This window comes from Salmo salar, chromosome ssa21 (assembly GCF_905237065.1).
Source record: "Salmo salar chromosome ssa21, Ssal_v3.1, whole genome shotgun sequence".
NCBI lineage: Eukaryota > Metazoa > Chordata > Actinopteri > Salmoniformes > Salmonidae > Salmo > Salmo salar.
In genome coordinates, this window is record NC_059462.1 from 37,132,693 (window position 1) to 37,155,000 (window position 22,308).

The 22,308-nt window shown below is 41.6% G+C and overlaps 1 protein-coding gene across 1 annotated transcript in view; it reads right to left on the reverse strand.

The window, feature by feature from the left end:
• The window catches only part of LOC106582203 (receptor tyrosine-protein kinase erbB-4), a 236,321-nt gene that overhangs the window by 88,154 nt on the left and 125,859 nt on the right, over positions 1 to 22,308 (reverse strand). The window contains exons 13-15 of the mRNA XM_045704751.1: positions 21,570 to 21,724; positions 15,426 to 15,470; positions 2,494 to 2,626 (exon numbers count right to left, since the gene is read on the reverse strand). Coding sequence (XP_045560707.1) covers positions 2,494 to 2,626; positions 15,426 to 15,470; positions 21,570 to 21,724 — 333 coding nt within the window. The remainder of the gene's footprint in view (positions 1 to 2,493; positions 2,627 to 15,425; positions 15,471 to 21,569; positions 21,725 to 22,308) is intronic.

A 22,308-nucleotide genomic window follows, 5' to 3' on the forward strand; every position in this document is an offset into this window, starting at 1 on the left:
TGTACCTGTTTCCTCCAGCATCTTTACAAGGTCCTTTGCTGTTTTTCTGGGATTGATTTGCACTTTTCGCACCAAAGTACGTTCATCTCCGGGAGATGAAGGCACAGTCAACTTAGTGTATGTAAACTTCTGACCCATTGGCATTGTGGTGCAGTGAATTATATGTGAAATAATCTGTCTGTAAACAATTGTTGGAAAATGTGTATGTAAACTTCCGACTTCAACTGTATGTATCAGGCATCTCACAGTATGTAGCTACTAGCTACAGTACTGAATGCGACTAAAATATGAACCCAAAACATGGCTAGTATACTGAAACTCAATTACAGTGAAACTGAATGATAGGCTGCCTGTTAATGTTATTTCACAGTCATCTTTATAACTAATATCATCTATCTCCTATCACATGTACAGTACTGGTGCTCTTTGCAGACATGCAGACCTGGCAGTGGTTCTGTCCTAGAATAAGGTTCCATTAGGGACTTACCCATCTCTTCTCTATCCTATCCATTCATTCTGATCAGACGAGGGAGAGGGGGGAGACAATGCTCTTGATATTTCATTAAGAGTTCCAAATGCAGACAGAACGCTTCCTGATTGGGGTCGCCTGGCAGGGAGTGGAGCAAGGCAGGCTGGGATATTCATTAAGATGGATGTTTTGAGGGGATGAGAGATCTGCGCTCTGCTCCCCACCTCCCTGCCTGTTTGGGCTGCGTAATGGTCCCCTATTCCCTACATAGTACACTAGTTTTGACCAGGGTGTAGCCTGAGGATGCATCCAAAATGGCAGCCTATTTATTGTATAGTGGACTAGATTTGTAGGGAATAGGGTGCCATTTGGGATGCAGCATGATGAGAGAATAAAAGGTTTCTGTTATCCAGATGACATGAGTACAGCCTGAGCTGCATCCCAAATGGCAACATGTTCCCCTACAAGCCCTGTTCAAAAGTAGTGCACTATGTAAGGAATAGGGGGCCATTTGGATGCAGCCTGACATCTGTCTATTCCATTTGATGGATGAGCTGCCTAATTATCCAAAGAGAAAGTGACAGGAGACAGTGCTGCTGTCCTGCTACAGAGTCAGGAGGAAGCAGGGAGCATTGTTATGCATAGGCTTGTGTGTGTGTGTGTGTGTGTGTGTGTGTGTGTGTGTGTGTGTGTGTGTGTGTGTGTGTGTGTGTGTGTGTGTGTGTGTGTGTGTGTGTGTGTGTGTGTGTGTGTGTGTGTGTGTGTGTGCATGTGCATGCATGTGTGTGATCCTCTCATGTTAGCCTGTATTCTAAGACAGTGTTTTGTAATGCTGGTCAGGCGCAGATACTCTGTAGAACTCAGATACAACAGGACATAGCTACCTCTAAATAAAAGTCATGTTGTAATACAGTAATGGCTGTTGTGTTCACGTTTTTAGACGAGGTACAGTACAGTGGCATAATGTTCTATAAAAGCAGTGCAACAAGATGATTGAGATTTTAATAAGGTGTGATTGTATTTGTGTTGCTTTGTGTTGCCTGGTTCAGAGTCAGGTCAATATGAGTACTGATGATATTTTTGTGCATAACGTCCGTTCCAGAAAAGTACTGTACAGCCAAATAATAATTATTGACTCTGGGTTGAAGCTCTGGTATTCTAAACATTAACAAAGGAGAGGAGGGAGCGAGGAGGGAAAGAGGGAGGATGGAGAAAGGAGAGGGAGAGAGGTAAGAGAGTAGTGGGAGAGAGGATGGAGAATGGGGAGAGAGGAGGGAGAGGGGACGGAGAGAGGAGAGGGAGAGAAGACAGAGTGGAGGGAGAGAGGATGAAGAGATGAGGGAGAATGGCAACAGAGAGAGAGAAAGAGGGAGAGAGAGAGAGAAAGAGGGAGAAGGGGGAAAGAGGACGTAGAGAGGAGGGAGAGAGAAGGTAGAGAGGAGGGAGAGAGGACAGAATAGATAAGGGAGAAAGGCCACAGAGGAGAGCAAGAGAGAGAGAGAGAGAGGATATGACAGAGAGAGGAAGAAGAGAAGAGGGAGAGAGGCCACTCTCCTCTGTGTTCTCACAGCCTCTGGTGGCCCTCACCTATAACAGAGCACATCACATGCCACGAGAGAGATTGGCACTACTGGCGCTGTGTTATTACAGCTCTTCATAAAGCAGTGAGTGAAAGTAAGTCCATCACACTAAGATTAGGATGTAGGATGATGGTGAACTCTGGAACTGAAACTTCAAAACTAATCATTGCAAAGTCTTTGTACTGTAAACTCGTGCTGCGTCCCAATTGGCACCCGGTACCCTATATTTTGACGAGAGCCCAATGGAAGGTTTGTCTATGATCCACATCTCAAGATGTCCTTACCCTGTCCTGTCTCCAGAAAGCTTGAAGTACATACCTCTATCCTTGATTATCACATCCACATTCCAAACTTTGTCTCCAGGTGTGTGTGTGTGTGTGTGTGTGCCTGTGCGTGTGTGTGACTTGCGCGTGTGTTTGGTGTGTGTGTATTCACACTTCATACCTCTGTCTCGAGGAAGCGTCGCAGGGCTCTCTTCTTCTTGATGCTCTTCCTGCGGACGGACACGGCTACGCTCAGAGCCACGATGACCACCACGAAGAGGCCACCTATCACCCCGGCTGCAATCAGGGGAGTCCTGAGGGAGAGAGATGTGAGATAGGGCCACAGTATTAGATACTAGCTATTTGTTTTCTTTAAAATAGTTTAGCTGCTCTTGATTTACCTATTATTGGCTTGTACAATGAAACCAATGGACTAGTTTGTCCAACTAGCAGGTCAAGCAGGTTTAATCAAATGCTACAAATATTTGAAAGGAAACAAACATTATTTGAAACTAGATCTGATTAGCACTTACTCCAGAGGTCACAACAGACTTGGCTGACTAGAGCTTGGGACAATTCTTACTTAGCTTACAACAACCTTTGACAAAATACATGATCTAGCATCTGCAGGTGTCCTGTTACAATGTTAGGCAGTTAGTTCAAAGAAGGGAAAGAAATGAAAGTCAGGACATTTTTCTAATTGAATAAAAATAATATATTCCATTCAGCATGTGTGATCAGCACTTCTCATGATCTCTCCAACCCTCTACACCCCAACCTGTCTGCCTGCCTGCCTGCCTGTCTGTATGTCTGCGCTGAGTGCTGGGAACTTTGGGTTACGTCCCAAATGGCACCCTACTCCCTGCATAGTGCACTACTTTTGACCATACCCCTATGGACCTGGTCAAAAGTGTATACAGGGAATAGAGTGCCATTTAATACGCATACACAGTATACTGTAGGTGAGAAGATGAAATGGTGTGTCTGAGTGAATAGGCCCTATTCTCTATCTTAATAAAAAGGGCTCATTTGGCAGAACAGAACAGAGCAGAGTGGCGGCGTCAGCACACTCCAGTCGTGTTTAACATCAGCAGGAAAGCTATCAGCCACCTGGTACATCACAGTCCCATTACATGTTATCACACTCAGCTCACTTCATCTGGAATCACATGAAACACCCCCCAATCTTTCGGTCATCGGGTGCCTCCCAAATGGCTCCTCTATTCCCTACTGTACGTAGTGCGATACATTTGACCACGGCACATAGGGGATAGGGTGCACCTGCTCGTTCTCCCAGCTCCACCTCTCTCCTACACAATATTACAGGGATGGATTTACTGTAGTAAGGGACTACATGATGATTTGTGGAGGAAGTAACTTCAAGAGACATAGTTGTAATTTGTAGGAAAGCATAGGCATACTCATAGTAAACATTTGTAGAGACATGCCCAAATGGAGAATGGGGTAATAAGTAAAAAACAGACATGAGAATGTGTGGAGTGACATCCTCTTTCTCACCTCTTTCTATTTTGAGCCAATATGACAATCAGTGTGTGTGTGTGTGTGTGGATAGAAGATTTGTGAGTTAATGTGTGCGTGCCTGAGTGCGTGCCTGAGTGCGTGTGTGTGTGTGTGTGTGTGTGTGTGTGTGTGTGTGTGTGTGTGTGTGTGTGTGTGTGTGTGTGTGTGTGTGTGTGTGTGTGTGTGTGTGTGTGTGTGTGTGTGTGTGTGTGTGTGTGTGTGTGTGTGTGTGTGTGTGTGAGAGAGAGGGTCAAAACGCAGAGAGTGACAGAGTGCAGATGACTGTCTAGTCTCTATTATATGAGACAGCCTTACACAGCAGCCTGTGGCAAGGAGTAGGAAGGAAAGAAGAAGAGGATTGAAACAATGTCAGATCAGCTGTGGAACCCAATGTACAGTGGAAGTCGGAAGTTTACATATACTTAGGTTAGAGTCCTTAAATCTCGTTTTTCAATCACTCCACAAATATCTTGTTAACAAACTATAGTTTTGGCAAGTCGGTTAGGACATCTACTTTGTACATGACACAAGTCATTTTTCCAACAATTGTTTACAGATTATTTCACTTACAATTCACTGTATCACAATTCCAGTGGGTCAGAAGTTTACATACACTAAGTTGAGTGTGCCTTTAAACAGCTTAGAAAGTTCCAGAAAATGATGTCATGGTTTAGAAGCTTCTGATAGGCTAATTGACATAATTTGAGTCAATTGGAGGTGTACCTCTGGATGTATTTCAAGGCCTACCTTCAAACTTAGTGCCTCTTTGCTTGACATCATGGGAAACTCAAAATAAATCAGCCAAGACCTCAGAAAAAAAATTGTAGTCCTCCACAAGTCTGGTTCATCCTTGGGAGCAATTTCCAAATGCCTGAAGGTACCACGTTCATCTGTACAAACAATAGTACGCAAGTATAAACACCATGAGACCAAGCAGCCATCATTCGGCTCAGGAAGGAGACGTGTTCTGTCTCCTAGAGATGAACGTACTTTGGTGCGAAAAGTGCAAATCAATCCCAGAACAACAGCAAAGGACCTTATGAAGATGCTAGAGGAAACAGGTACAAAAGTATCTACATCCACAGTAAAACGAGTCCTATATCGACATAACCTGAAAGGCCGCTCAGCAAGGAAGAAGCCACTGCTCCAAAACTGCCATAAAAAAAGCCAGACTACGGTTTGCAACGGCACATGGGGACAAAGATCGTACTTTTTGGAGAAATGTCCTCTGGTCTGATGAAACAAAAATAGAACTGTTTGGCCGTAATGACCATCGTTATGTTTGGAGGAAAAAGGGGGAGGCTTGCAAGCCAAAGAACACCATCCCGACCGTGAAGCACATGGGTGGCAGAATCATGTTATGGGGTGTTTTGCTGCAAGAGGGACTGGTGCTCTAGATGGAATCATGAGGTAGAAAAATGTTGTGGATATATTGAAGCAACATCTTAAGACATCAGTCAGGAAGTTAAAGCTTGGTCGCAAATGGGTCTTCCAAATCGACAATGACCCCAAGCATACTTCCAAAGTAGTGGCAAAATGGCTTAAGGACAACAAAGTCAAGGTATTGGAGTGCCCATCACAAAGCCCTGACCTAAGTCCTATAGAAAATGTGTGGGCAGAACTGAAAGAGTGTGTGTGAGCAAGGAGGCCTACAAACCTGATTCAGTTACACCAGCTCTGTCAGGAGGAATAGGCCAATATTCACCCAAATTATTGTGGGAAGCTTGATGAAGGCTACCCGAAACGTTTGACCCAAGTTAAACAATTTAAAGGCAATGCTACCAAATACTAATTGAGTGTATGCAAACTTCTGACTCATTGGGAATGTGATGAAAGAAATGAAAGCTGAAATAAATAAATCTCTCTACTATTAATCTGACATTTCACATTCTTAAAGTAAAGTGGTGATTCTAACTGACCTAAGACAGGGACATTTAATAGGGTACAATGTCAGGAATTGTGAAAAACTGAGTTTAAATGTATTTGGCTAAGGTGTATGTTAACTTCCGACTTCAACTGTATGTCTGAGCTCTGAGAGGCTTTGTCTTCTCAACATTGGCCGCAAGCGTTTATAAGCTGCCTTTCTATTCTGCTCAGTTAAACCATAGCTTCTCTAAAACATGTTCCAAAGCAACTTCACCAACTTGGCATGTTACTATCACAGTCACATAGTTCTATCAGGGTATTCTCTGTTACTCTGCTGTCAACATACTGTATGTACGAAGGCTTTTCCACACAGTCTAGGAACTTTATCTGTTTACTAGCACTTCTCCTCATCCACCTTCACCCCTCCTCCTCACCCTACCTTCACCTTTCTTCCTCCTCACCCCATCTTCACCCCATAGCCTCTCCCTATCTCCCATCAGCAGCTCTCCCTGACATTCTCCCCTCATTGCCTCAGATAGAAGAGAAGTGGATCAGATAGTAGAGTAGTGAATCAGATAGAAGAGCATTGAATCACATAGAGTACTGAATCAGATAGTAGAGTACTGAATCAGATAGTAGAAGTGAATCAAATAGTAGAGTAGTGAATCAGATGGAAGAGTAGTAAATCAGATCGTCAGTAGATAGTAGAGTAGTGGATCAGTGGAGAGTGAGACCCAGGCTACTGCAGGCTCTTTCTGTGCCTCAAATGGCAACCTAATCCCTATATAGTGACCATAAAGCTCTGGTCAAAAGTAGTGCACTATATAGGGAATGGGGTGCCATTTGAGATGCAGCTTGGAATGAATTAGCAGTCATTACCGTCTCTCTCTCTCTGCTCTTACACAGCTCCATTCAGCTCAGCTCAGCTCTGCCTTGAGATCAGGATGCTTTGGCCAAGTAGTGTGTTTTTCCACTATGCCTTTGTTTCGGTCTTCATTTTTAAGCCAATTTGGCATCTTTCTTCTGTGCTGTGCTGTTTCTTTCTAAGCATAGTCCTATAGGGGGAAGCTGTTCTATTAGGCCTTTTGAATGATGTGTTCTGTCCTTCTGTTCTCTTCTGTTCTTCCTTTTTGTTTCCTCTCACTATCTCAACCCCATCTCAATTGGGTTGAGGTCGGGTGATTGTGGATGCCAGGTCATCTGATGCAGCACTCCATTACTCTCCTTTGTCAAAAAGCCCTTACACAGCCTATAGGTGTGTTTTGGGTCATTGTCCTGTTGAAAAACAAATGATAGTCCCACTAAGCGCAAACCAGATGGGATGGCATATCTCTGCAGAATGCTGCGGTAGCCATGCTGGTTAAATGTCCCTTGAATTCTAAATAAATCACAGACAGTGTCACCAGCAAAGCACCCCACACCATCACACCTCCTCCTCCATGCTTCATGGTGGGAACCACACATGCGGAGATCATCCATTCACCTACTCTGCGTCTCACAATGACATGGCGGTTGGAACCAAAAATCTCAAATTTGGACTCATCAGACCAAAGGACAGTTTTCCACTAGTCTAATGACCATTGCTCGTGTTTCTTGGCCCTAGCAAGTCTCTCTTCTTATTGGTGTCCTTTAGTATTGGTTTCTTTGCAGTAATTTTGACCATGAAGGCCTGATTCACGCAGTCTCCTCTGAACAGTTGATGTTGAGATGTGTCTGTTACTTGAACTCTGTGAAGCATTTATTTGGGCTACAATTTCTGAGGCTGGTAAATCTAATGAACTTATCCTCTGAAGCAAAGGCAACTCTGGGTCTTTCTTGTGGCGGTCCTCCTGAGAGCCAGTTTCATCACAGCTTGATGGTTTTTGTGACTGCACTTGAAGAAACTTTGAAAGTTCTTGAAATGATGGACTGTCGTTTCTCTTTTCTTATTTGAGGTGTTCTTGCCATAATATCTACATCTCCCATTATTTTACCAAATAGGTCTATCTTCTGTGTACCCCCCCAGCACAGCTGATAAATGAAATGCATTCCAGGTGACTACCTCATGAAGCTGGTTGAGAGAATGCCAAAAATGTGCAAAGCTGTCATCAAGGCAAAGGGTGGCTACTTTGAAGAATCTCAAATATAAAATATATTTTGATTTGTTTAACACTTCTTTGGTTACTACATGATTCCATATATGTTATTTCATAGTTTTGATGTTTTCACAATTCTTTTACAATGTAAAACCCTTGAATCAGTAGGTGTGTCCAAACTTTTGGGGTTCAATTCCCCGACGGGGAGGAAGGAGTAGGCTGTCCTTGTAAATAAGAATTTGTTCTTAATTGCCTTGCCTAGTTATATAAAGGTTACACTAAGAGCAGAACATTTCTGCACCCACATTTTTTTTTATTCTAGTCTAACCAATACCCAAACGGAGATTAAGTGAAAATAAAAATCTCATTGATTTATTAAGACCAGTCCCCATGCTTGTCTCAGAGCAGCGCAAAAAGGTGCTAAAATAGTTGGAGGCTTTTCATTCAAATCCTACTGCTTCTAACTTCAATATGCTCTTTAAATAAATAAGACCTACACCACTTTTAACAGCACATTACTCAACACTAGTGAGACTCATGTCGCCTACGGTAGGCCTACAGTATATTGAAAAATATAACGTGACTCTCCGCCAATAGTTAAATATAGAGGATAGGAGGATTCTAAATTAAAACCAAAAGCTGCCTCATGGGTCTCCCAGTGGCGGCCGACACGGGTATCGAACCTGCATCAGCCAGTTAAGTTCTTTTATACATGTCTAGGCTCCGAAGAAGTAGACTCCAATTAAGCCCTGTTGTTTGTAAAGTCAAATTAAAATGAAGATTATTGTTGAAATGAATTGGTCGACTGGTGTAGATTTTCTCCATCTGTTGGTGTGCAACACTTGCATAACAAGTTAGCTATATTTTCAGCACCAGCCACTGTTCACCTCCTATTGATTGTGCTGTGGTTGCCACCAGTTTATTTTAATGTAACCTTTATTTAACTAGGCAAGTCAGTTAGGAACAAATTCTTATTTACAATGAAGGCCTACCCCGAATGACGCTGGGCTAATTGTGCCCCGCCCTATGGCATTCCCAATCACGGTTGGATGTGAAACAGCCTGTATTCGAACCAGGGACCGTAGTAATGCCTCTTGCACTGAGATGCAGTGCCTTAGAAAGGTCAAAACAAATAATTTGTTGCAAGTTGGGGAGGGGGATTTTTCACACCTAGCTCGGCTATTAGACAATTCTTTAGTAAAGGTTGAATAGTCTTTTGTTCAGCTAATAGCCCATCCTAGAAACGTTGTTTGCAGACTTCACAGTCTGCTACAGTAAGTACGCTTGTGAAAAACAAAATGTCTCCAGATGTCGAAACACAGAATATCTAAGAGGATTTTATATAATTATAATGTGGAGTTAATAATAATAATAATAATAATAATACCTTTCCCCTTTCCACTTGTTATTTAGACCGGATTGTTACTCTCATCTCGATCCTCGCTCTCTTCCACACGTCATTCTCCGCCTGAGTGGCTCGCTTGTGGGTGTGCAGGCAGGATATGGCAGCAACTTTGATTGTGCGTCAAAAAATCAGCATATTAAGTATGTATGAAGGTCTGGTTATTCACAGGCAAATAGTAATATGCTCTAAACCACTCTGGTGGCAAACTTGCTGCTCTGTTTTCAATTGTCCACATGGGTGGGAGAACCTATTCAGGTAAGTAAATACATTTAAAAAATGTTTTAAAAAACGATGTATGATTGGCTTCAGTAACTAGCTACACTGCATTTTAACTCAAATGAGCTGCCAACGTAGCTAGCTAGTTTACATGCTGTATACACAACTAGCTAAGTTAATTACATTTGACCAGCTACCTCACTTCATATTAGCTAGCTATCCTGATATATTTAACACCGTAAAATACATGTGTAGGTAGCTAGCTAACAGCCATGGAGGAGAGTGAAAGGATAGCAGGCCCAGCTGTCAAAGTGAGAGAGTGGGATATTCTGGATAGAGACGGTACTTTTGTGTAGTTCCAGTCCTTAGAAGTGAGGACAGAGAACATCGTATTCAGTGCTGTCTAATTTGAGTATAATGAAGTCTGTTTCTTGTGAGGTTTTCTGTCCTCGGATACAGAGAGCTGTTAAAGCCTGTCTGCAGATAAAGAGGTCCCAACGAAGAGCAGCGGTTCTCAGTCCTGGTCCTGGGGACTCAAAGGGGTGCACATTTTTATTTTTGCCTAAGCACTACACAGCTAATTCAAATGATCAAGTCATCATCAAGCTTCAAGTGGTATTTATGTATTCATTTGTGACGCAATCCTTGATATGATCCTGCTATTGCCACATGCTACAGATGCACATGTATCTATCTATCCCAATGTTATAATGATTTGTTATAAGGGATATTATACTTTAGTAATAACCAATTATCTAGTCATGTAAAAGTCTAATAATGACATTATATTCTATTGTTTGTCCTCATGTGTCTGTTTTTTAGCATAAAGTACCACTTAGTGTGGACACCAGGTGAGACCACACACACACAGATTCCTGTTGAACACAGTCTCTTTAACCACATTATATTCTCAATAACAGTCTCTCTCCTTCACTTCATCCCTCTCCCCCTTCTCCCTAAATCCTCTTGGTTATATCAGCTGTGTTGGTGAACCCCTTCCGCATCTGAACTAGCTGACATAGAGGGCACAGCATGATCATAGGTGAGAGGTCACTTGGTTGGGTCAACAGAAGTATTATTAACCTCTTGTCGGTCGCCTAGGATAGGGGGCGCTACAGCGATTTTTGAAAAAAATTCGTGCCCATTTTAAACGGCCTCCTACTCAAACTCAGAAGCTAGGATATGCATATAATTAACCTGTTATGGCTAGGGGGCAGTATTTTCACGGCTGGATAAAAAACGTACCCGATTTAATCTGGTTACTACTCCTGCCCAGTAACTAGAATATGCATATAATTATTGGCGTTGGATAGAAAACACTCCAAAGTTTCTAAAACTGTTTGAATGGTGTCTGTGAGTATAACAGAACTCAAATGGCAGGTCAAAACCTGAGAGATTCCTTTACAGGAAGTGGCCTGTCTGACCATTTCTTGAACTTCTTTTCCATCTCTATCTTTTACAAAGGATCTCTGCTCTAACGTGACACTTCCTACGTCTTCCATGGGCGCTCAGAGCCCGGGAAAAACCTGAATGTCGTCATCCCAGCCCCAGGCTGAAACACATTATCGCCTTTCTCAAGTGGCCGATCAAGGGACTGTGGGCTTAGGCGCGTGCCCTGGCCGCCCCCGTCTTTGTGATTTTTCCTCTGTTTGCCGAAAAGGAGATTCCCGGTCGGAATATTATCGCTTTTTACGAGATAAATTGCATAAAAATTGATTTTAAACAGCGGTTGACATGCTTCGAAGTACGGTAATGGAATATTTAGATTTTTTTGTCACGAATTGCGCCATGCGCACGACCCTGATTTACCATTTCGGATAGTTTCTGGACGCATACGAACAAAACGCCGCTATTCAGATATAACGATGGATTATTTGGGACCAAACCAACATTTGTTATTGAAGTAGCAGTCCTGGGAGTGCATTCTGACGAAGACAACAAAGGTAAGAACATTTTTGTTATAGTAAATCTGATTTTGGTGAAGGCTAAACTTGCCGGGTGTCTAAATAGCTAGCCCGTGATGGCTGGGCTATGTACTTAGAATATTGCAAAATGTGCTTTCACCAAAAAGCTATTTTAAAATCGGACATATCGAGTGCATAGAGGAGTTCTGTATCTATAATTCTTAAAATAATTGTTATACTTTTTGTGAACGTTTATCGTGAGTAATTTAGTAAATTGTTAGTAAATTGCCCGGAAGTTTGCGGGGGGGTATGCTAGTTCTGAACGTCACATGCTAATGTAAAAAGCTGTTTTTTGATATAAATATGAACTTGATTGAACAAAACATGCATGTATTGTATAACATAATGTCCTAGGGTTGTCATCTGATGAAGATCATCAAAGGTTAGTGCTGCATTTAGCTGTCTTCTGGGTTTTTGTGACATTATATGCTAGCTTGAAAAATGGGTGTCTGATTATTTCTGGCTAGGTACTCTGCTGACATAATCTAATGTTTTGCTTTCGCTGTAAAGCCTTTTTGAAATCGGACAGTGTGGTTAGATAAAGGAGAGTCTTGTCTTTAAAATGCTGTGAAATAGTCATATGTTTGAAAAATTGAAGTTTTTGTATTTTTGAGGAATTTGTAATTCGCGCCACGCCTATCATTGGATATTGGAGCAGGTGTTCCACTAGCAGAACGTATAGATGTAAGAGGTTAATACTTGTGGATAGAAAACACCCTAAAGTTTCTAAAACTGTTTGAATGGTGTCTGTGAGTATAACAGAACTCATATGGCAGTCAAAACCCCGAGACCGATCGTAACAGGAAGTGGAATTCTGAATTGCGAACTTCATCACTTTGCCTATAAATCACACCGTGAGCAATGGTTCATTGAGCACTTCCTATTGCTTCCACTAGATGTCCCCAGTCTTTACAAAGTGGTTTGAGTCTCCTACTGTGAAAACTGACAGAATGAGACGCTGTGGAAAGTGGTCACATGGAGAGGGCCATCACCATTATGACGCCGGCACCCCTGGCTACCCTCCCCTTTTGAAACGTTTAGAAAGACAATGCAATCGTCCCCCTTGAATCTTATTGGAGCTCTGGTTGAAAAAGGCCCTAAAGATTTATGTTATACAACGTTTGACATGTTTGAACGAACCTAAATAAAATTTAAAAAAAGCATTTTATTGAAAGAGGAGTCCCGCGTCCGACGGAGCTTTTGGAGCAGCCTTCAGAAGGCGCTAACAAGAACAAGCTATTGGGACGTAAAGGATTAACTTTTTCGAACAAAAATACATTTGTTGTGGACCTGGGATTCCTGGAAGTGCTTTCTGATGAAGATAATCAAAGGTAAGGGATTATTGACAATAGTATACAAGAGTAGATTTGATATGCGATTGTTCCAAGATGGCGCTGACCTGTAACGGTAGCCTATTTTTCTGAGTATCGCATCCCCTTTTATCGCAAAGTGTGATTACCCAGTAAAGTTATTTTTAAATCTGGCATTACAGGTGCTTTCAAGAGATATTAATCTATAAATCTTAGAATGACAATATTACATTTTAAAAATGTTTTCGAATAGTAATTTAGTAAATTGTAGCGCTGTTTCACCGGATGCATTTGAGGGAAAATAGTTAGTCAACGTCACGCGCCGATGTAAAATGCTGTTTTTATATATAAATATGAACTTTATCGAACAAAAGAATGCATGTATTGTGTAACATGATGTCCTAGGAGTGTCATCTGATGAAGATTGTCAATGGTTAGTGCTGCATTTAGCTGTTTTTTGGTTATTTGTGATGCATGTGGTTGGTCGGAAAATGGCTATGTGGCTACTTTTACGATATACTCCTCTAACATAATCTAATGTTTTGCTTTTGCTGTAAAGCCTTTTTGAAATCGGACAACGTGGTTCGATTCAGGAGAGGTGTATCTATAAAACGATATAACATAGTCCTATATTTGAAAAAAATATATATTACATTTGGTTATGCTAATGGCGATAGGGTTTTTCGCTGGATGTCCGCTGGATGTCCGTCCCGCGTACGGGACGACCCCGACAAGAGGTTAAAGAGATGCTTTACATTGAAATACAGATAGAGATGTAGTAATCCCAGAGTTAATGATCCAAGGTCAGTTTTGCATTTCACCTCCTGATGATTATGATGACTGACAGTGTTAGAATAAAAAAAACAAGGCTTAATCATGCTCTTTCTCTCTCTCTCTACATCTGTCTCTCGTCTGCAGGTATGTTGATGTGAGGGAGGAAGACATTCCCGTCATCGCCACCTCACCCACTCTTAAGATAACCTTCGGGCCAACTGGGGACCCAAGGCTGGTTAGGAGACACCGCTAGAGACACTATGTAATTGTGATGAACTGAGAGAATATTAGGGTAGCACTGTAATTCATTAATCATATGCTGTCTTCCCTGCGCCTCTGTTTTACCTCTTTCCCTTTCTGCCTTTTACACCTCTCTCCCCACCTCCTCTTTCTTTCTCTTTTTTTATAATGCACACTGTATGTGCATTGAAGTACAGATTGAACTTGTATTTATAACAAAATATTAGAATTATAATATTTATAATGCATGTATTATGTATTTATAACACCTGGATAATGAACTTTCAATAAAGCGTTTCACATTCTCCACTGGTTGAAATTAAGTATCTCATTGAAATACTACACCTTTCCTGTGTCCTCAGATTAATAAGAGATGAAGGGAGTCAGATACGCATAGGAGGTGTAGTGTACTGTTTTTTGTTCTGAATGTATGAATTACAAATCAGCCTTTACTTACATCATGTTTCTAGTCTATTGCATAGTTACAATGTGGAATCATTGATTCCCAGGAGCAGGAGTGGTGAACAATGTTGAAGTGTATAATTGTAATACATACATGCAGACACAGCATCATTCAAAGAATGGAGTTTGATACACCTGGTATTGGATATGACTGAAAAATAATGTCTCACAGAGATTCATACCTGAACCGCACCTTTATTTGCCAAGGAAGAGTACATGATCAGTGAATATATACAATGTACAGGCTACAATGTGGGAATCTCATGCGTAGTAATAACTACATGTATATAGGACTTGCATCCTTGGCACAATAAAGTTATTATATTCTACTCAATCCATAGGCTTCATTAATGCCATTCAGATACATCCATAGGCATACAGTTATTTTATCCTCCACTACACAATAAGCAAGTACATAGATAGCTAGCTATGTTACTTCAGCTGCATTGCAAGGAAAATATAAGCAAGGCAAGCTTACGCAATTGGAGATTCAATTTGCAGTAAATGCTTTAGCTAGCTAGATTCTTACATCCACTGTTTCAATAGACGACAGCCTGGTTTGCTGGTTTTCTCAGGAGTCCCAAAACATTAAACAACACGAATTACAATTTCATACTAATTTCATAACACTAGCTAGCTAGCTGGCTAATGTTAGCTAGTCTGGCTAAATAGTAATTTTCGTAAATTAACTTTATGACCAACAAATATGCACAATCGTTTGTCTCTACATTAACAACATATTCCTCTCAATTGTAAATTTTTTGCTTGACTCGTTATGACATTATAACTACTTATATTTGCTACCCCCGTAATGTTTTGTCAGCCATCTTTGCTGAAGAAAGTCACCTGCGACGGGTGGCTCACGTCAAATTCGTCATTGGAACCACTCGATATGATTGGTCATATAAAAACCTTGGGACCCAAATGCATAATGAGTGCTCTAACTCCCCCTTGCGGTGGTCTGGAGCAATGAAGCCGTGATGCTGGGTACCTCTAAGTCCTGCGGTGTAAACTCACAACTTTTAAAGGAGGGACCACTGTAGCAATAAATATAAGCCTTGCTCAGTGGGCACAGTTGGTTGTCATGACATTTTCTGCTGGGAAGAAGTGTGTGTGTCTCTTATCTTTTACTATTGAGCCCTCGTCAAAGATACATTTCAATGCATAAACTTGTACTTACAAATCGCAAATAAATCAAAGTTGAACTTGTGTCTCTGTGTACGTAGTCTGTCATTGGGACAGAGAAGGAAGTGACAGTAGGGATTTGAAGAGATATTTACCTGTCCATCATGCCAATACAGTCCTGCAGTCTGGGTCCAATACACCTGGATGAGGGAAAGGAACAACACACAGAGTTAATGAAGTAACAGAATAAATCAGTCAATCATCCATGAGATCACAATCAATCAATCACTTGACTGGACATTGGCCTTGAGTGTCTGTATCAGTGTCTTGAATATGTCTTATATCTCCTAGACCTGTGTCTGTATGTTCTGTCAACAGAAAAAAAAACAGTCATGTCAGACAGTCCCAGAGATGAAGGGGAGTCCGGAGTCAGGACGTTAGGGAGTCAGGACGTTAGGGAGTCAGGACGTTAGGGAGTCAGGACGTTAGGGAGTCAGGACGTTAGGGAGTCAGGACGTTAGGGAGTCAGGACGTTAGGGAGTCAGGATACTGCATGGTGAGGCTATTTGATGTTTAGAGGGAAAGGAATGGTAACAGAGAGGATCTTTGATTCTATTTCAGTCTGTCTGAACTGAAGGGCTGCCTGGGATAGAGTGTCAAGATGGCATTTCCACTGCATTGTGTTCTTTAACAATGTCGTTATGTGTACATGGAGTAGTGAGCTGCCAGCCTGCCGCTCAGCAGGAAATAGAACAAAGACGTGACAGGGCCAGCCCGGTGAACTGACTGACTGCAATACCAAAAGATATCTGCCCCTTCCTTCTGCAGCTGAAAATTACAATCGTAGGATTCACAGCACTCAAAGAGCAGATCGAGAGTGGAATTTCTCCCTCTTTCCCTCTCCCCCTCCCTCCCTCCCTCCCTCCCTCCCTCCCTCCCTCCCTCCCTCCCTCCCTCCGTCTCTCTCTCTTTGTCTTGCTCTCTCTTTTGCTCTCTTTCTCTTTCTCTGTGTCCCTGTCTCTCTCTCTCTATCTCATGCTCTAGCCCTTCTATTTCTCTCTCTCCCTCCCTCTCTCTCTATTTCTCTCTCCCTCTCTCTCTATTTCTCTGTCTCTCTCTCTGTCTATTTCTCTGTGAAGTAAACAATAAACAAAAGTGAGAAGAAATTAAAAACAACAAAGGTTTCAAAAGGATTAAGTCATTACAAACATTATATTATCAGATATGTACAGTGTTTTTAACAATGTGCACAAAGTTGTAGTACGAATATGTTGTTTGTGCTCCACTGGTTGTCCCGTTTTCATGGCAACAGGTCAAAAACCTTGCTGCTGTGATTGCACATTGCGGTATTTCGTCTAACAGATATGGGTGTTTATCAATGTTTGATTTGTTTTCTAATTCTTTGTAGGTCAGTGTGATCTGTGGGAAATACAGTATGTGTCTCTGATATGGTCATACCTTTACCAGGAAGTAAGGAAGTGCATCTCAGTTTCCACCTCATTTTGTGGGCAAAGGGCACGTACTGTAGCCTTGCTTTCTGTCGAGAGCCAGGTCTGCCTATGGCGGCCACTCTCAATAGCAAGGCAGTTAATGTACACAGTCTGTACATAGTCAAGGATTTTCTTCATTTTGGGTCTATCCCAGTGGTCAGGTATTCTGCCACTGTGTATTCTCTGTTTAGGGCCAGACAACTTTCCAGTTTGCAAACATTTTTGGTTGATTCTTTCCAGTGTATCAAATAGTTATATTTGTGTGTTCTTATAATTTGGTTAGGTCTAATTGTGTTGCTGTCCTGGGGCTCTGTGGGGTCTGTTTGTGTTTGTGAACAGAGCCCCAGAACAAGATGGCTGAGGGGACTCTTCTCTAGGTTAATCTGTAGATGAGGGCTTTGTGTTGGAACGTGTGGGCATCACTTCCTTTTAGGTGATTGTAGAATTTAACAGCTTTTTTCTTGATTTTGATAATTAGCAGGTATAGTCCTAATTCTGCTCTGCCTGCATTGTTTGGGGTTTTGCATTGTACATGAAGGATAGTTTTGCTGAATTCTGCATGCAGTCTCAATTGGGTGGTGAGTGGACTCCAGACCTCACAACGTTAGAGAGCAATGGGTTCTATAACTGATTTAAGTATTTTTAGCCAGATCCTAATTGGAATGTCAATTTTTATAATTATTTTGATGGCATAGAAAGCCCTTCTTGCCTTGTCTCTTCGTTCACAGCTTTGTGGAAGTAACCAGTGGTGTTGATGTTTAAGCCGCGGTAGGTATAATTCTTTGTGTGCTCTAGGGCAACGGTGTGTAGATACAATTTGTATTTGTTGTCCTGGCAACTGGTCTTTCTTTGGGACACCATTATTTTTGTGTTTCTGAGATTTACCATCAGGGTCCAGGTCTGACATAATCTGTGCAGGCAAACAAAACAGGCCCTCCTTGGTTGGAGACAGAAGCACCAGATCATCTGCAAACAGTAACAATTTTACTTCAGAGTCTATTAAGGTGAGGCCGGGTGCTGCAGACTGTTTTAGTGCCCTCGCCAATTCTTTGATAGATATGTTGAAGAGGGTGGGGCTCAAGCTGCATTCTTGTCTCACACCACGGCTCTGACGAAACAAGTATATGTGTTTATTGCCAATTTTAACTGCACATTTGTTATTTGTAAAAATGTATTTCATAATCGTGTAAGTTTTCTCCCCAACACCACTTTCCATCAATTTGTATAGCAGACCCTCATGCCAAACTGAATCAAAAGATTTGTTGAACTCAACAAAGCATGAGAAGACTTCCCTTTTGTTTTTTTGTCAATTAGGGAGTGCAGGGTGTATTTGTGGTCTGTCGTCTGATATTTTGGTAAGAAGCCAATTTGACATTTGCTCAGGAAATGTTGGAGTCTGCTGTTGCAGAGGATCTTTCCGTGGTTACTGTTGACGCAGATTCCAATGTAATTATTGGGGTCAAATTTGTCTCCACTTTTGTGGATTGGGGTGATCAGAACTTGGTTCCACATGAGCTGAGGATAATTATGAAGAGTTTAAGAATAGCCAATTTGAATTTGTGATCTGTATATTTTATCATTTAGTTTAGTATATCATCAACACCACAGGCCTTTTTGGGCTGGAGGGTTTGTATTTTATCCTGTAATTCATTCAATGTAATTAGAGAATCCAGTGTGTTCTGGTAGTCTTTAATAGCTGATTCTAAGTTTTGCAAATTATCATGTAAATGTAAATGTGTTTGCTCTTGGTTATACGTTACAGTGCCTTCAGAAAGTTTTTTTTATGCACAATACCCAACAATGTCAAAGTGGAATTATGCTTACCAACATTTTTACAAATGTATAAAACATTTGCTTAAATGTATTGAGTCAATAAGTATTTAACCCCTTTGTTATGGCAAGCCTAAATAAGTTCAGGAGTAAACATGTGCTTAACAAGTCACATAAAAAGTTGCATGGACTCACTCTGTGTGCAATAATAGTGGTAGACATAATTTTTGAATTACTACCTCATCTCTGTACCCTTCACATACAATTATCTGTAAGGTCCCTTAATCGAGCATTCAACCACAAATACCAGGGAGGTTTTCCAATGTCTCGCAAAGATGGGCACCTATTGGTAGATGGGTAAAACAGACATTGAATTAGGTTAGTATTGTTGATCCAGACATTGAATGTCCCTTTGAGCATGGTGAAGTTATTAATGACACTTTGGATGGTGCATCAATACACCCAGTCACTACAAAGATACTGGCGTCCTTCCTAACTCATTTGCTGGAGAAGAAGGAAACCAATGAGTGATTTATTTCACCATGAGGCCAATGGTGACTTTAAAACACTTACAGTTTTAATGTATGCGATAGGTGAAAACTGAGGATGGATCAACAATACTAACCTAATTCACAGAGTGAAAAGAAGGAAGCCTGTACAGAATATAAATATTCCAAAAGATGCATCCTTTTGTTAACAAGGCACTAACGCAATATTACAAAAAAATGTGGCAAAGCAATTCACTTTTTGTCCTGAATTCAAAGTGTTACATTTGGGGCAAATCCAATACAACACATTACTGAGTACCACTCTACAATTTTCAAGCATAGTGGTGGCTGCACCATGTTATGGGTATGCTTGTAATCATTAAGGACTGGGGAGTTTTTCAGGATAAAACAGAAAAGGAGCTAATCACAGTCAAAATCCTAGAGGAAAACCTGGTTCAGTCTGCTTTCCAGCAGACACAGAGATTAATTTAACTTTAAGCTGGACAATAACCTAAAACACAAGGTCAAATCTACACTGGAGTTGCTTACCAAGAAGTCACTGAATGTTCTTGAGTGGCCGAGTTACAGTTTTGACTTAAATCTACTGAAAATCTATGGCAAGACCTGAAAAGTGTTGTCTAGCAATGATCAACAATCGATTTAAATGAGCTTGAAGCATTTTGAAAATAATAATTGGCAAGTGTTGCGCAATCCAGGTGTTGAAAGCTCTCAGAGACTTACCCAGAAAGACTCACAGCTGTAAAGTATTGACTCATGGGTGTGAATACTTACGTAAATGAGATATTTCTGTATTTCATTTTCAATAACTTTGAAAACATTTCTAAAAACATGTTTTCACTTTGTCATTATGGGTTATTGTGTAGACGGTTGGGAAAAAGAAATACATTGAATTCAGGATGGAACACAACAAAATGTGGAATAAGTCAAGAGGTATCAGCACTTTCTGAAGGCACTGTATATGGCCAAAAAGATTGGAGAATTGGTTTATCCATACATGTTGGATAGATAGCTTTCATGTTGTTGTTTATCTAATGTGTTCCAATTTTCCCAGAAGTGATTCATACTAGGGTTACATCACATCGAGCTGTTTTCTGACATGCTATTCCTTATTTTTCTTTGTGTATTTCTGTACTGTTCTAGTGTTTACCCATACTGAAGGCATACGTTCTGGTTTTCTGGGTCTCTGAGTTTTCTGTTGGATAGGATTCTACATACATTTTTTGGCATTCTTCAATAAACCATTTCTCAAAAACGTAGCTGATAGATGAAATATACTGTTAAGTCTTCCTACTGCTAAGTTTACACCTTCTTTATTGCAGGGAAACATTTTGTCCAGGAAGTTGTCTAGTAGGGAATGCATTTATTGTTGGCCAATAGTTTTTTGGCAGGTTTCTACACTACCCTCCTTCCATCTATAGCATTTCTTATTAAAATCATGCAGTTTGTTCGGCTTCGATACCTCATGATTGTGTATTGCTCTTTTCAAGTAGACTGTGATTTTGCTGTGGTCTGATAGGGGTGTTCGTTGGCTGACTGTGAACGCTCTGAGAGACTCTGGGTTGAGGTCAGTGTTAAAGTAGTCTACAGTACTACTACCAAGGGATGAGCTGTAGGTGTACCTACCATAAGAGTCCCCTCAAAGCCTACCATTGACTATGAATAGACCCAGCATACGACAGAGCTGCAAAAGTTGAGACCCATTTTTGTGTGTTGTTTTGACGTAGTTGTATCTAGGTGCTTGTCCTCCTGTGTGCTAAGGGAGTCGGGTTCTTGCCCGTTTCTGGTGTTGAGGTCATGTACATGTCCCTGTGCCTGGAAATGGTTGATCTTGGTCTTTGTTGCTCAGCTCACCGCCTGGGCATCTGTCTCTCTCTTTCTCTCGCACCAGGGTGTTTTGCAGTTCATGTGTGTGCGTGCATGGGTGCGTATGTGTGTGTATGTGTTTCTATCATCCGTAGAGTCTACAGACACTGATAAACCTTGGCTGGATACGGGTTCACAGTTATATGTGAGATCAGCACCTAGAGGAGCATAGCAGTGTGTGTGCGTATGTGCGTGCATTGCTAACATGCGTGCATCCGTGTGTGTGTGTACTTGCCCGGTACTTTCCCGGGCTTTGTGCTTTACTCTGCTACTGATGAATTCAAAGTGTGTGTGTGTGTGTGTGTGTGTGTGTGTGTGTGCGCGCGCGTGTGTGTGTGTGTGTGTGTGTGTGTGTGTGTGTGTGTGTGTGTGTGTGTGTGTGTGTGTGTGTGTGTGTGTGTGTGTGTGTGTGTGTGTGTGTGTGTGTGTGTTGTGCAAAATAATGATCCAGAGAGCTGTTGTGTTGTGGATGAAACAGAGCATGAACCAGAAATTGTTTTCCTCTTGTTATAATGTTGACATTGGCCTTACAATGGGGATCATGTACTCTGTCCTTCTAGGATCGTTAGTCATTCAGACTGCTGATGCGATACGCAACAACAACGCAAACGTGCACATGCTGCTGGAAGCCAAGACACAGACATACAGTATATAGAATGTAGCTCACCCCTGAGTGCAGTTAGAGTGACAGGGATGACACTCGTTGTTGGCCTCGGCATATTTAAAGATGAAGCTGTTGGCCCCCTGAAGGCCGTCGGGACACTTATCCACACAGTTAGGACCATCTTTAAAGTGGAGACACTTCACACAGTGATCCGGACCCTGAGAGAGACAGAGAGAAAGTGAGGGAGAGACAGAGGGAGAGAGAGGGGGAGGAAGATAAATATTAGTGATATGATAGTAATAGGAAAGGAGAGCAAGCAAGGACAGGGGAGAAAGGTTGAGTGAGAGAAACAGAGAGATAACAGAGAGATATGAGAGATGAGACAGAGAGAGATAGAGAGAGAGAAAAAAGAGGGAGCGAGAGAGAAGGGGAGAGAGAAAGAGGGATAAAGACGAGCGATATAATAGTAGAGGAGAGAAGATTGTGGGAGCGAGGAAAGGAGGAAGACGAGACGCATAAAACACCAGCAAGTAGAGCTGGAGATAATAACCATCCCTCACAGCACACACAATGACCATAACAATCAGCACAGACACCATTTATGAGGTTAATATGGGCTAGAAGAGGCAAGGGAAGGGGAGGGAATAGAGGGAGGCAGGGAGGGAGTAGACAGAGGCAGGGATGAAGGGAGGCAGCTGAGGGGACCTCACTGTATGGGTCTGTATGGGTATCAATAAAGGCAACAGAGAGAGCTCAACAGGGAACAATATCCCTTAAGGTGCAGAACAGAACAGAACAGAAA